Source organism: Tachyglossus aculeatus, chromosome 16, assembly GCF_015852505.1.
Source record: "Tachyglossus aculeatus isolate mTacAcu1 chromosome 16, mTacAcu1.pri, whole genome shotgun sequence".
Classification (NCBI taxonomy): domain Eukaryota; kingdom Metazoa; phylum Chordata; class Mammalia; order Monotremata; family Tachyglossidae; genus Tachyglossus; species Tachyglossus aculeatus.
Window position 1 is genome coordinate 42,601,340 of NC_052081.1, and position 14,039 is coordinate 42,615,378.

The 14,039-nt window shown below is 52.3% G+C and overlaps 1 protein-coding gene across 1 annotated transcript; it reads right to left on the minus strand.

Moving 5' to 3' along the window:
- Positions 1–358: 358 nt before the first annotated feature.
- On the minus strand, positions 359–5,332 carry GJA4 (gap junction protein alpha 4). Its single transcript, XM_038758099.1, has 2 exons — positions 5,200–5,332; positions 359–2,343 (listed from the first exon to the last, which is right to left on the minus strand). The coding sequence occupies exon 2, from the start codon at positions 2,291–2,293 to the stop codon at positions 1,235–1,237; it is 1,059 nt and encodes a 352-aa protein (XP_038614027.1). The 5' UTR covers positions 2,294–2,343; positions 5,200–5,332; the 3' UTR covers positions 359–1,234.
- Between the last annotated feature and the right edge of the window lie 8,707 nt (positions 5,333–14,039).

A 14,039-nucleotide genomic window follows, 5' to 3' on the forward strand; every position in this document is an offset into this window, starting at 1 on the left:
GACAGGAGACAGTGAAGAAGTGAGAATAGGGACAGCATATGGCTTTGGCCTAGTTCATCTCTAAGATCCAAACAGAAGCTGATCCCATTGTGCCCTGTCCTATTACTTAAAACCATTGTTGAACAGGAGATTCAGAGTGTCTTAAAGGTGAAGATGGTAGGTGTGTATGTACGAGTGAATAAGGTTGGGGGAGGGGGCTTTCAGCCATCCAACTTTGCACCTCAGTTTTCCCCTCAGGACAAGGCAATAAAGATCACACAGCCATTCAGAAACCCTCTTCAGTCCATTTATTGTAGAAGCATGATTGCCTTAGATCTGGACAGCAGGAAGGTGATGGGACCAAAAAAAAAAAAAAAAAAAATCAACAGCTTCGTGAGCCGCCCTAGTTTGCCAGAATCCCAAATGAATACTTAATAAAAAATATATATACATATACCCTCCATCCCCTCCACTGATGGGAATAGTCAAGAGATGAGACAGACCTGGGGTTTCACAGTTTGGGGACCTGGGAAGACAGCAACCAGGCTGCATGGGCCAGGCCTGTTTCCAGCATCAGGGTCCTGTATTCCCCCCATGCTTTAATAAATTAAGCAGGGTGGAGGAGGGTGCTGAGGGAGTAAAGGGGCTGAAGATTTTGGGGATCAGAAATCTTCCCAACTGAATCCAGATGCCCCTGTGCCCCTCCCACCAGGCCAGGGATCCCAATACATACAGAAACTGGGGAAGGGCAGGGAAGTCCACGGCTGGCCCAAAGGCAAGGGAGGAATTTCTGTCTGCTCTTGGAATAAGGAGGGGCATTCCAAGGGACCTTGTTAGGTCTGGGTGGCGCCATGGAGAGCAGGAGGCCCGGGCCGGCGCTGGCACAGGCCAAGTCTCCTGGGAAAACTGGCTGGGGAAGCATAGGCAGAACAGTCCGTTTTTTCCAAAGTCCCACGTTCAGGAGTTTGAAGTCTGGCAGCCACTGGGGCTTAGTCTGGGGGTGGTCAGCTGCTGGGTGTGGAGGTGGGGGAGGGGATGGTGGGAGTCCGTGCTCTCTCCCCTCCACCCATCCCAGATGGGCTGAGCCGGCTCTGTAGTAGACAGGGAGAAATCTCACCCCTGCCATGTGCGGTCCGAGCTATGCCCAGCAGTGCAGACTCCCCCTGACCCTCCACTGCTCCTGAAGAGCAAGTGGGGTGGGGGAGTCACTGCAGGTTCTCACTGGACATCCCCCCTACCCCCCACCCTCGACTCTTCACACATACTGTTTTTTGGACGCGGAGCTCCCAGGCCGGCTGGGCTGCTTCTCCACCGGGTGGTGATGGGTTGGCAGGAGGGGGACATGCGGCTGGGGGCCAGGCCCTTCTAGCCTGTTCCTCTTTTGCAGTGCCAGGCTCTCCTCGGTGGTGAAGTTGGCCCAATTCTGCTCGCTGGAGGACAGCTTGTTGTAGGTGGGGTAGGGCGGGGAGGAGGGGTTCTCCACCATGGGGAGGTAGAAAAAGGTCTTCTCCTGGTGGTGGGCATAGGAGTCCCCAGGTGGGGCCTCCCTAAGGGCTGGGTCATAGACAGTCTCCCCCTCTTCGGTCCTCCTCTTTGCTCTCTGGACCAGCTTCCTGCAGCACAGGTGGAAGAGCTCCAGGAGGTTGAGCAGCAAGGAGATGATGCCCACGACCCACATGAAGAGGATGAAGATGGTTTTCTCGGTGGGGCGGGAGAGAAAGCAGTCCACCTTGTGGGGGCAGGGGTCCCGCTCGCACACGAACCTGGGCACCATGGTCAGACCGTACAGGTACCACTGGCCGAAGAGGAAGCCGGCCTCCAGGATGCTCTTGCAGATGACGCTGGTGACATAGGTGCCCATGAGAGCCCCTTGGATCTTCACCCGCCCGTCCTCAGCCATGGAGATCTTGGCGAGCTTCTTCTCCAGCACGGCCAAGGCGCTCTCCACCTGCAGGTCTTTGAGCTGCAGGGCCCTCAGCTCATTCTCCTTCTGCTTCAGCTTCTCCTCCCGACGGGACAGGTAGATGACGTGGCCGAGGTAGACCAGGGTGGGCGTGCTGACGAACAGGAACTGGAGGACCCAGTAGCGGATGTGGGAGATGGGGAAGGCCTTGTCATAGCAGACGTTGGTGCAGCCTGGCTGGGCTGTGTTGCACTCGAAGTCCGACTGCTCGTCCCCCCAGACCGACTCGCCTGCCAGGCCCAGGATGAGGATACGGAAGATGAAGAGGACGGTCAGCCAGATCTTGCCAATGACCGTCGAGTGCTCCTGCACCTGGTCCAGGAGCTTCTCCAGGAAGCCCCAGTCGCCCATTTTCCCGACGCCGCTTCCGGAGAGCGCTCAGCCTCCCAGATGGGGTTGCTCTGAATGAGGGGAGAGAGAGAGAAGGGAGGGGAGGAAGAGGGGTTAGAGAGCAGTCGGTGTAGACACTGTACAGGATGCTTCTGTCCCAGCTCTGACTCCACCCTACACAGAGCCACAAGCCAAGATGCCCGCCTCGCTCCCTCCCTCGTTGGCAATTTGGGAATCATCATGGAGGTAATAAATCTACATTTTCACCCTAGATGATGGTGCCCATATCTGCCAGCAACTCAGAGCCAAGTCCATTCCCTCCCCAACCCGTTCCCATACAAGACCAGGGGTGGGGTGGGGGGTGGGGGGGCAGCGGACACCATGTTTGGTTTGAAAACGGCTTTTTCCAGTCCACCCGCCCAGCACTAAACTTCACCCGTTAGACTCCCTGATGTCAATGTTTATCAAGCCCTTTGTCCCCAACAGCTGCCCTGAACAACCCCAAATGGGGTGTGCCGTGATACCTCCATGACAAAAGTCACATCATTGGCTAATTCATCTTCAGGCCTTTGCTCCCACCAGCTCGGACTGCCACAGGTAGCGAAGCTAAACTCGCTGTGGGCAGGGAACTTGCCTACCAACATTGTAATGTGCTCTCTAAGTTGCTTAGTACAGTGTTTTGCACCCCATAAGTACTCAATAAGTACCTCTGATAGAGGACTTTGGCACTTGTTTAGTGTTGAAGAGGTGCGAAGCACTGGGTTAGGCGCTTGAAGGGGCACTACAGAGCAGCTAACTTTTACAGGTGCTCAGTAAGTAACTAGTATGGATTTAACACTTCCTTCAGTGGCCTGATTGGGTTAACTCCACCCTAAAATGAGAAGTACCTGGTCACAAGGTAACATAGGCATAGCCCCTCTCCCCTGTACCTCCTGACAGACTGAGAAGCAGCATGACTTCGTGGATAGAATACGTGCCTGGAGACAGGGGAACCCAGGATCTAACCCCAGCTCTGCCACTGGCCCTATTGAGGAATTAGTGGTTCAGTGGTGGAATTCTTGTCTACAATTCAGGAGATTTCCGGTCGATTTAGGAACTCTCCCGCGGCCCCCCCCCCGACAGTAAGCTCATTGTGGGCAGGGAATGTCTGTTATAGTGTACTCTCCTAAACATTTAGTACAGTGTTTTGCACACAGTAAGCGCTCAAATACGATTGACTGTCTGCTGTGTGATCTGTAAACTGTAACAGAGTACTGCGGGGATTGGCCAATCCTTGCCCTGGCTGAAGTGTAAAATGGGGATTAAGACAGGGAGCCCAAAGTGGGACATGGACTGCGTCCAACTTGATTATCTTCTAACTCAGCCTTTAGTAGTGTCTGACACATAGTAAGCACTTAATACCATTTTTAAAAAGTGTTTATGGTATTTTTGTGAGCACTGACTGTGTTCAGAGCCCGGTACTAGGAGCTTTGGAAGATACAATAAAGTAGATCTGACGGATACGTTCCCTGCCCACAAGTATTTTTTTTTAATCATTATCTTCATGATTAAAAGGCATCACAGGGCTGCGCTAAACCTCACTAGGGGCAAATTAGCAGTTCCCTGATGCAGGGGGCAGGAGGGGAGTTCTAAAACTCTTTGCCCCTGCATCCCTTCACCCCAGGGTCAGAGGAAGCCCCAGATGGGAATTTTTTCCTCTTTTAAAAATAGACCAAGGCTTTTTCCGGTGTTTCGCTCAAACCAACCGTGGGAGCGCGCCGGCCACTAACACTTCAGCCAGGGCGAGGATTGGCCAATCCCCGCAGTACTCTGGGTGTTTGTGGGGTCTCTTCGAGGGCAGATCCGGATGGGACCCCGAAAGCTCCTAGCAAGGGACGCCCAGGAGGCAGAATAAGCCACGAGGCCAGCCAGAATCCGTCTCGAGGCCTCAGTTTTCCCATGTAGGGATCCCCAGTAAGGAGCGGAAGGAGGTGGGCCAGTAACGAACCAGATCCCGGCTCTGCCACTTGTCTGCTGTGTGACCTTGGGCAAGTCACAACTTCTCAGTGCCTCAGTTCCCTCATCTGTAAAATGGGGATTGTGACTGTAAACCGCACATGGGACAGGGACTGTGTCCAACCAGATTTATTTGTATCCACCCCAGAGCTTAGTACAGTGCCTGGCACATAGTAAGCGCTTAACAAATATTATTATTATTATGATAACGGGGCCAAGGGCAGGTTGGCGGCGGACCGACAATAAAAAAATCTCCATACACCTCGACTCCAGCCTTAAGCAGAGCGAGACTTGGGGGTCGCAGGAAAGATAACACTGCCCCTAGAATTACAAGCCACTTTTATAGGTCTGCCTCTTCACGAGAAAAGTCGATTAAAGAAGTCTCACCCCCACCTCCCCAACAGGCATAATAACAATAATAATGGTATTTGTTAAGCACCTCCTATGTTCCAAGCACTGTTTTAGGCGCTGGAGTAGCTACAGGTTGTCCCACGTAGGACTCACTGTTTTAATCCCCATTTTCCAGATGAGGTAACTGAGGCATAGAGAAGTTAAGGAGTTTGCCCAAGATCACTCCGCAAAGTGGCGGAGCGGAATTAGAACCCACATCCTCTGACTCCCAAACCCTTGCTCTTTCCACTAAACCACGCTGCTTCTCCAATCTAAGGCATCCAAATCTCTCCCCTCGCCCCAGTTCATCATCATCATCAATCGTATTTATTGAGCGCCTACTGTGTGCAGAGCACTGTACTAAGCGCTTGGGAAGTACAAGTTGGCAACATATAGAGATAGTCCCTACCCAACAGTGGGCTCACAGTCTAAAAGGGGGAGACAGAGAACAAAACCAAACATACTAACAAAATAAAATAAATATACCACTACTCAGTCCCTCCAGCCACCCAATCTTCCCTCCCTTACCTTCCTCTCCTCACCTGAGTCAGCTGCACCCGGGAACTCGCTTGCCTCCGTCCGGACCGGTTTTGGAGGGGGGTAGGCCTGGGGGAAGGGGCCCCCGCCCCCGGGATCAGGGCAGAAGAGACCCGGTGGCTCCGGAGCCCCCGCCTGAAATACCAACTGGGGGAGGAGCCGCGGGAAACGGGAGGAAGCCGAAGTGGGACGAGAGTCCGGCCCGGGTCTCTTTAAAGGGGCAGGCGTCGGCAGGTGAGAGAGGGAGGGGCTTCCAGAAGCCAGCCCACGATTCTGCTGAATAGGCAATCGGAAACAGAGACCACTCAGAGAAAACCAGCCGAGAACAAGCGGGTGAGTTGGGATTGAAGAGGTGACGATGGGGCCTTGTCAGACTCCACCCTCCCCCTTTCCCGGGCAGACCCCCCAATAGGCCCCCCTGAATGTTGAGGTGGGATGCCAGTACAGAGAGGACGCTGGAGGTCCTAGTCATTTTTCATACGAGGCAGCTTGGAGTGCGGGTGTGTGGGGGGAGGAGAGGATCAGTCAATCAATTATTGGTATTTATTGGGCATCTACTGTGTGCACAGTACAATGCAGCAGGGTTGGTAGGCACTCTATCCACCCACAGGGAACTTAAAGTCTACAGGTTGAAACAGAATTAAAAAGATCACGAGAGGGGAAAGGAAGAGGATGAGAGAAAACGTGTGTATGTGTGTGTGTTTTGGGGTCGGCATGAGGCATTCCAGGATGAGCCCCAACTCTTTGAGAAGCCGAGAGTTTCATTTTGACAGATGGTGTGGACGACTCGATATTACATTTTTTTATTTAATTTTAAAGGCCCAGGTTCTCCCTCCACCCAAAGGTTATGATGTGCAGCTCCCTGCCTCTGGGCGCGGTAGGTAGGACATCCTCCCCACTCCAGACTGGGCGCATGTTTGCGGGAGGAAGAGGGAGAAGGGAACAACTGGGAGAACAGCTTCACAGTCTCCCCCTCTCTCTCCTGTCCCCCCTTCCGCTGGCTCAACTAGTCGAGGTGCAGTAAGAGGTCCGGTTGCAGCCTGGGATTTGTCCTGGAGGTGACAAGCTCCCAGAGCCCTGGCGGCAGCCCCCTCCAAGAGGATCTCAGGCATCTGGGATCAAATTCCTTGTTTTCTCTGGCCTTCAGTCTTCAGCCGAGCCCCCTCCTCTGTTCTCTTTCTCAGCCTGCCCCGCTCCAACCTCATCCCTTCCCCCAACACTCCACCCTGCCCCTTGACCATGAGCGGATGGTTGGCAGACTGTCCCTCTAGGAGGCCAGGGAGAGCAGACCCAGGAGGGACAGGGGCTCGCTGAGAGGTGGCAGCAGGACCCTCGGGATTGGGAGCATGGGAAGACCCAGCTGAAAAGTAGAGTCAGGCAAGGCAAGCAGCAGTTTAGGAGGCTGCCCTTCTCCTGGCCCCAGCCCTGGTCCTGGCTTGGCTCCTGAGAGCCACTGCTGCTCTTCAGAGGGAGTGGGCAGCACCCGTGCCAATCCACAGGGGTGACTGGGGGGGGCATGGGAAATATGTCCCGAGATGTAGGATCTCACAGCTGGCAGCTCCCGGGCACTCTGCACCCTCAGAACCACTGGCTTGGCCTCTCCCCTGGCTGCCATACTCAGGCCCTCAAGCACAGCTGCCCTGTCCGGCCCCTGCAGCCCCCACCCTCTCTGAGGGTGGGGGGGAGGGGGCAGAACTGACGTCTGTTCGGCCTCCAGAGCTTTCCCAAGGGAGAGGGTGACGTCCAGAGGGCAGTCGGGCCCTTATCAGTATAAACAAGGGAGCAGGCCACGTTCTTCTTGGCATCATTAATAAGAAGGGGCCCAAGTAGCAAGATGGATTCAGATAGACCCAAGAAAGAACTTCCTGACTGCCAAGAGGGATAAGAACTGGAACAGGGGGCCTGGAAAGAGGCTGGAATCTATTATATTGTACTCTCCCAAGTGTTTAGTATGGTGATTTATACACAGTAAGTGTTCAATAAAAACCATTGATTGACCAGAGGATTTCCAGATCCATCCCACCTCTTAATCAATGATATTTATTGAGTACCCACCTACTCTTTGCAGGCACTGGACTAAGTGCTTGGGAGAGTACAATTCAACAGAGCCAAAAGACATGATCTTTAAAGAGCTTACAGTCTAACTGGGGAGACAGACATTAAAATAAATCACAGATAAGGGATTAGGATATATTCATAAATGCTATGGGGCTGGTGATGGGTGAATATAAAGTGCTAAAGTATATATCTAAGTGCATAGAGGATGCGGAAGTAGGGGTGAATAAGGTGGGGGAATGAGAGGGAAGGCTTCTTGTAGGAGAAACAGCATGGCTTAGTGGAAAGAGTAAGGAAGTCAGAGGACCTGGGTTATGAAGTATGGACTGGAGAGGGGAGAGACATAAGGCAGGGAGATCAACAAAGAGGCTGTTGCAGTAGTCGAGGTGGGATTTGATAAAAGCTTGGACCAGCATGGTAATACTATGGATGGAGAGGAAGGGGTGGATTCTAGAGGTGTGGTGAAGGTAGGACCAACAGGATTTGGTGACAGACCATGTGGGTTGAATGAGAGAGAGATAAATGAGCCCCCCAAAATCTGCGGTCTAATTTTCCATCCTGTAAAACACCTCCCTCTCCACTGGATCTCTTTGAAAACAGGACAGTCTCATTTGAATGTAAAGGTTTTGATGTGGTCCTGCTTGAAGACAGGGGGATGGTTGCTTTGACCTAAAGTTACCTTCTGGGGAGTGTGAGGCAGTGTCTCTCTGCAGCTGTGACTAGAGCAATAATAATAATAATGGCATTTTTTAAGTGCTTACTATGTGCAAGGCACTGTTCTAAGTGCTGGGGAGGTTACAAGGTGATCAGGTTGTCCCACGGGGGGCTCACAGTCTTAATCCCCATTTTACAGATGAGGTAACTGAGGCACAGAGAAGTTAAGTGACTTGCCCAACGTCACACAGCTGACAACTGGTGGAGCCAGGATTTGAACCCCTGACCTCTGACTCCAAAACCCGTGTTCTTTCCACTGAGTCATGCTGCTTCTCAATAGTGGGAGCAACATTATGAGCTCCCTTCTACCTCTCCCCACTCAGCACTGGGACCTCCCCCCCCCACCAAGCCCTCCACCCCCGAGCCTGGACCTTCTTTGCTGCTACCTGTGCTCGTGTTCAGGGCTGAAGCCTTTGGATGTCTTAGGCCTGGGAAGCCCTGTCTGAGGGACAGCGCCCTCCTTACTGCCATTTAGAGAAGCAACGTGGCTTAGTGGAAAGAGCACAGGTTTAGGAGTCAGAGGTTGTAGGTTCTAATCCCGGCTCTGCCACTTAACAGCTCTGTGGCTTTGGGCAAGTCACTTTATTTCTCTGTGCCTCAGTTACCTCATCTGTAAAATGGAGATTAAGACTGTGAGCCCCACGTGGGGCAACCTGATTACCTTGTATCTACCCCAGTGCTTAGAACAGTGCTTGGCACATAGTAAGCATTTAACAAATACCATCATCATCATCATCATTTAGACCTGAGAGAGAGAGAAATAGGGGAGTCCTGGATGGTGGCAGCAGTGGGCTGGTCCAGGTAGGGTCCTGTGTATGGGCCTGAAGTCTGGGAGCCAAGTTTGAGGGCCGAGGTGGATCGGTCATGAGCATGGACCAAACCTGATGGGACCAGTTGTTCAAGGGACCCAATGCTCACGCACTGTTTGCTGTTAAGTGAATCCTGGGCTGCTTGGGGGGGGTGCGGTGCATGTGTGTATGTGCCTGTGGCGGGGCAGGGGAGGGTCCCCAAACCTCACCTCTGATCTCTCGCCCATGTTCTGCCTCTGGCTTGCTCCCTTTATTAACCACTCCCCCTCAGCCCCTCAGCACTTATGTACATATCAGTAATTTATATTAATGTCTGTCTCCCCCTCTAGACTGTAAGCTCGTTGTGGGCAGGGAATGTATCTATTTATTGTTATAGTGTCCTCTCCCAAGTGCTTAGTACACTGCTCTGCACACAATAAGCGCTCAATAAATATGATTGAATGAATGAATTCATGTTTACTTGTGCTGACTCAGTGTGGTCCTTGGAATTGGTGGCCCAAGGGGGAGCTTAGGCCCTAAGAGACTGGCTTGGCCTGGCTCATTCTAGGCTCTATCCTAGAAGAGACCCCACAAAAGATTGTCTGGCCCCTCTCGGGGCTCCCCCAGGCACATATGGAGCCTGCTCACTCTGGGGTGAGGCTGTGATTCAGAAAACTCTCTCCCTCCCTCCCCCCCCCCCTCGCTCTCTCTCTCTCTCTCTCTCTCTCTATTTGTCATTCAGTTCTGACAGTGCCAGGTCTCTGCAATTTGGGTTTCTCCAAGATGGATTAGGGTGGCTTCCCGCACTTGCAGTTTTAATAGAATGAACGTGTCAGGAAGTGAGTCAGTGTGTGCGTATTGGTGGTGAGTGTAATATGTGACTCGTGTGTGTGTGTGTGTGTGTGTGAGAGAGAGAGAGAGAGAGAGAGAGAGAGAGAGAGAGTCAATGTGTGGAACGTTTGTGAGTGAGCTTGTGAGTGTCGTGGTGTATTTTATAGATTCTCTTGACCCAATCCTCAGGCAGCAAATTCTGAGTGTGAAGAAGAATGGCCGAGGGCAAGGTTGAGGGTTGGGGGCGGGGGAGGTATGTGTGAATTCATTCATTCATTCAGTCGTATTTATTGAGCGCTTGCAGTGTGCAGAACAAACCCCGGCTCCGCCAATTGTCAGCTGTGTGACTTTGGGCAAGTGACTTAACTTCTCTGTGCCTCAGTTACCTCATCTGTAAAATGGGGATTAAGACTGTGAGCCCCCCGTGAGACAACCTGATCACCTTGTAACCTCCCCAGCCCTTAAAACAGTGCTTTGAACATAGTAAGCGCTTAATAAATGCCATAAAAAACATACTGTAATAAGCGCTTGGAAAGTACAGTTCGGCAACCAATAGAGGCAATCCCTACCCAACAGCGGGCTCACAGTCTAGAAGTGTATGCGTAGGGTGGTGTGGATTGTGAGACTGTGGGTGTGTAAGAGTGACAGTGATGATGAGGACTGAGGGAAGGTGTGTAAGAGTGATAGTGATGGTGTAAATTGTGTTTTGGGGTTTATGTTTTTATTCCGTTATCGTATGAATTGTGGGAGTATGTGAGTGTGCGTGTGTAGGAGTGGGAGAGTCTCTGGGAGCAGGTGTAGATGTGCTTTCCAGATCAGACCTGCCCAACGCGGGGAGGAAACCCAGCCGCGGTCATCTGTGGACTGCGGCGGCGCCTCGGCTGGGAGAGCAGCCCCATCTAGTGGCCAACGGGGGGAACGGCCGGCGGGAGATATTGGCGTCTTTAGCTGGGAGCCTGATGAGGTGTCGTGTGGGGGCTCTCTCTGCCTCCTGGGGCCTCGAGGAAGGACTGAGCAATACAATAATAATTTTGGTATTAAGCGCTTACTATGTGAAAAGCACTGTTCTAAGCGCTGGGGAGGATACAAGGTGATCAGGTTGTCCCATATAGGGCTCACAATCTTAATCCCCATTTTACAGATGCGGTAACTGAGGCACAGAGAAGTTAAGTGGCTTGCCCAAAGTCACACAGCTGACAAGCGGCGGAGCCGGGATTTGAACCCATGACCTCTGACTCCCAAGCCCAGGCTCTTGCCACTAAGCCACGCTGCTTCTGGAACTCCCCTCCTCCCTCACCTCCAGACTCTCTTCAGCCCTCGCATCTATCTCATCAGAGAACTTTTTCTTCCTCTCCCCACTGTCCCTGCCCAGCTTGGTGGACTGTGCTACTGCCAGTCCCCAGGTTGGGATCCCTCTGAGGGTCTGTGGGAACCAGGAGCAGATGGGGAAGGCTCAGGTCAACTCTGGTTAACTAGGGGGTGAGTTGGAGGGGTTGAGAAGGAGGGCTACCCCCTGTCTGATTCCCTCTCTAATAATAATAATAATAGTAATAATGTTGGTATTTGTTAAGCACTTACTATGTGCCAAGCACTGTTCTAAGCGCTGGAGTAGATACAAGGTAATCAGGTTGTCCCACATAAGGCTCACAGTCTTCATCCCCATTTTACAGATTAGGTAACGAAGGCACAGAGAAGTTAAGTGACTTGCCCAAGGTCACACAGTAGACAAGTGATGGAGACAGGATTAGAACCCATGACCTTTTGACTTCCAGGTCTGTGTTCTATCCACATTGCCATACTGCTTCTCAACTGTAAACTCATGGTGGGCAGGGAATGTGTCTAACTCTAGTCTATTGTACTCTCCCAAGTGCTTAGTACAGCGCTCTGCAAACAGTAAGCACTCAATTGATGTGAGCATTCATTCAATCGTATTTATTGAGTGCTTACTGTGTGCAAAGCACTATACTAAGCGCTTGGGAAGTACAAGTTGGCAGTCAGGCAAGGCTCAGAGCCCTCTAATCCCTTCCCCTTCTGGGGTGTGTTCCCAGCCCCAACAATTTTCCCTAGTCAGTGAGGCAGCCCCTCTCCTCCAGACGTCGGCTCAGCACAGTGGCTGGGTAGTATAGTAGCTTGAGCTCTGGAAGGGGACGTCTAGCGACCTGACCTCTGTGTTCAGCAATTCCCCAAATTCCTCCTCTTCCTAACTCTGCTTTCCCATCTGTAAAATGGGCTGAAATGGCCACCCACCCACCCATCTGCTTATCCCAATCAGCATCTGTACTGAACATAGATCTGAGGCTGCATCCTAGCTGGAGTAATTGTTAAATCAGTTCTGACAGGAGAAGACAAGTGGGCCCAGAGAGACAAAGGAGAGTTGAGGCAGACATCTCCCTTCCTCCTATCCCAACATGTCCTCAGGGAGGGAAGATGCCATGTGGTTCTTGAAAAAACAGGAATGTTTATTTGACTATATCTTACAGATACAAATAAGGAAATACCTGGAGCCATGGTCCCAGGGCAAAGCCGTCAGGGCAGGGGTGGTGGTGGTGGAAGAGAGTTGGGCGTGGGGCAGTAGCCACTGTCCTGGGCAGTGACTGGGTGATTTGGGTTCCTGCCACCCTTCAGCCTAGGGCAGAGGCTCAGGGTGTGGGGAGAGTCAGGGCATGTGGCTAGAGGTCAGGGAGATGCTATGACCTATCTAGGTAAACATAACACGCCAAGCCCTGTCCGGGCATGGCCAAACCTGAGGTATTCTTTATGTCAAAGGGATGGGCAGGTTGCTTGTTGCCAGCCTGTGTCCCTGGTTATGTTCAATAGAAGGTTGAACAAGAGGAAATGGGCTTCGATTGCAGCAAGAGTTGGATTCGACATAAAGGCAGGAAAATTAAATACCGGCGGCTGAGTGGGAGTGTATAACAGTTCTCTCTGGAGGTTGTTAATAAAAGAATTGACACCTCTTGGATAATGGAGAGTGTTCACTTTCCTGGAGGCAGGCAGGGGGCAGGACTAGGTGATCTTTTGAGGTCCCTGCAGAACTCTGGAGTCCTAGGACTCTCAGCTACGTGGCTTGGGAACTGGGAAGGAACTCAGTGGGATCCGCGGCAGGAATCTAGAGCCCGACGTCCTCCAGGGAGCGCTCCGGCCCCAGGCTCTGTCATTCCCGGCGAGATGTAGAGGCTGGAGTGCAGCTGGGGGTGACAGGGAGGAGAGACCCTGCTCAGCCCAGGCCTACTGGGGCATTTAGCAAGTATTCAAGGGGCTGCAGTCGCCTCCGTCAGCACCACCCCGGAGAAATACAGTAGCAACAGAAAGCGAATACGGTAACACCATATTGCCCCCGCCCCCACCCAACTCTATAGACCAGAGAGCAGCCCATTATGGAGAATCATAAAAATAATAACAACGATAACAATAACAATAATAACTGTGGTATTTGTTAAGCACTTTCTATGTGCCAAACATTCTGCTAAGTGCTGGGGAACCTCAGGCTCATCCAGATGTTTCCATGCACACGCCAGGAAGCTTGGATGGAACATCTGCAGGAGCAGTGTGGCCTAGTGGAAAGAGCATGGGCCTGGGAGTTAGAGGACCTGGGTTCTGATGCCGGCTCCACCATTGTCTGCTCTGTGACCTCGGGCAAGTCACTTAACTTCTTTGGGCCTCAATTCCCTCATCTATAAAATGGGGATTAAGACTGTGAGCCCTGCATGGGAGAGGGACTGTGTCCATGCTGATTAATTTGTATCTATCCCAGTGCTTAGTACAGTGCCTCACATAGCAAGCACTTAATAAATACCACTTAAAAAAAGAAAATAAGAGTGAGGGAAAGTTATTTCCCTGGTGAAAACCATAATCCTTCCACTGGATTTGGGGTTGTGCAGGGCTCCCTTTCCTTCCAGCTGACCCATGCTGGGTGGGGCCAGGCTCCAGATTTACACTTTTTGGTCAGAAAGGGGGTGGGGTGAGTTGCATCCTGGGAGAAGTGAGCACAACTGAGCCCACCCTGGTGCTCACTTCCCAACCCCTCTAGCTCCTGCCTGCAGCTGGGCTTTCCTTTCCCAGCTGGTGTCCCTGGTAATGTCTATCTAGGGAGAAATTGGGGGTGCCCTCCCTCCTCCTATTGCTGGGGTGTTCCAAGAAACCGGACACCTGAGGTAGCAGGGGAGCAACTGGACCAGGCCCTAGCTGAGCTCCTCCCAAGCCCCTCGCTTACCCCTCCCCAACCCAGCCTACTTTGGGGGGTTAGTTCCAGCAGCTCAGGTAGTTCCAGTAGCCTAGGTAGTCTGTGAGGAGCGAAAGGGGAGGGTTGAGAGACCACCAGTGTTGGGAGGTGGGAGGAGAGCCAGGGAAAATCCACTTTGACCCGTGCCTTTCCCATCTGCGTCCTTGCTTACAGGACGGCCTGCTTCTCCCCACTTTGGGAGTGAGGCCCACGGTTGGGGCAGGAGAGAAGGGGG

What these genes read in the sequence shown, in the direction of transcription:
- GJA4 (XM_038758099.1), bottom strand. Translation starts at nt 2,293, where the DNA reads ATGGGCGACTGGGGCTTCCTGGAGAAGCTCCTGGACCAGGTGCAGGAG.